Source organism: Myotis davidii, unplaced genomic scaffold (assembly GCF_000327345.1).
Source record: "Myotis davidii unplaced genomic scaffold, ASM32734v1 scaffold328, whole genome shotgun sequence".
NCBI classification, from domain to species: domain Eukaryota; kingdom Metazoa; phylum Chordata; class Mammalia; order Chiroptera; family Vespertilionidae; genus Myotis; species Myotis davidii.
This window is the reverse complement of record NW_006300373.1, coordinates 446,042-446,414: the sequence shown is the minus strand read 5'-3', so window position 1 is coordinate 446,414 and position 373 is coordinate 446,042. Positions and strand designations below refer to the sequence as shown.

At 59.8% G+C, this 373-nt stretch overlaps 1 protein-coding gene across 1 annotated transcript in view; it reads left to right on the top strand.

The window, feature by feature from the left end:
• Nucleotides 1–373, top strand: part of BRD7 (bromodomain containing 7) — a 20,909-nt gene that overhangs the window by 863 nt on the left and 19,673 nt on the right. Inside the window, exon 2 of the mRNA XM_015572640.1 lies at nucleotides 104–289. Within this exon, the coding sequence (XP_015428126.1) occupies nucleotides 104–289 (186 nt within the window). The remainder of the gene's footprint in view (nucleotides 1–103; nucleotides 290–373) is intronic.

The following is a 373-nucleotide window of genomic DNA, read 5'->3' as shown; positions in this document are numbered from 1 at the left end:
ATACATATTTGAGACTAAGCTATAACTTTCAATATTTCGTGAATGTAAGTCATTATTAAATTATTCACTAATTTAGTTATAAATCCTGGCTCTACCACCTTAGGCAAGTCTCAAGGTGGGCGGCAGCGAGGTCACCGAGCTCTCCACCGGCAGCGCGGGGCACGACTCCAGCCTCTTCGAAGACAAGAGCGAGCACGACAAGCACCGCGACCGGAAGCGGAAGAAGCGGAAGAAGGGCGAGAAGCAGGGGCCCGGCGAGGAGAAGGGCCGGAAGCGCCGGCGCGTGAAGGTGAGTGCGGCCAACCCCGCACCGGCCGTGCCTCCGCCGCCGCCTCCCGCCCCCAGTGGGCCCGGCCTCTCCGCTGCGCCTCTG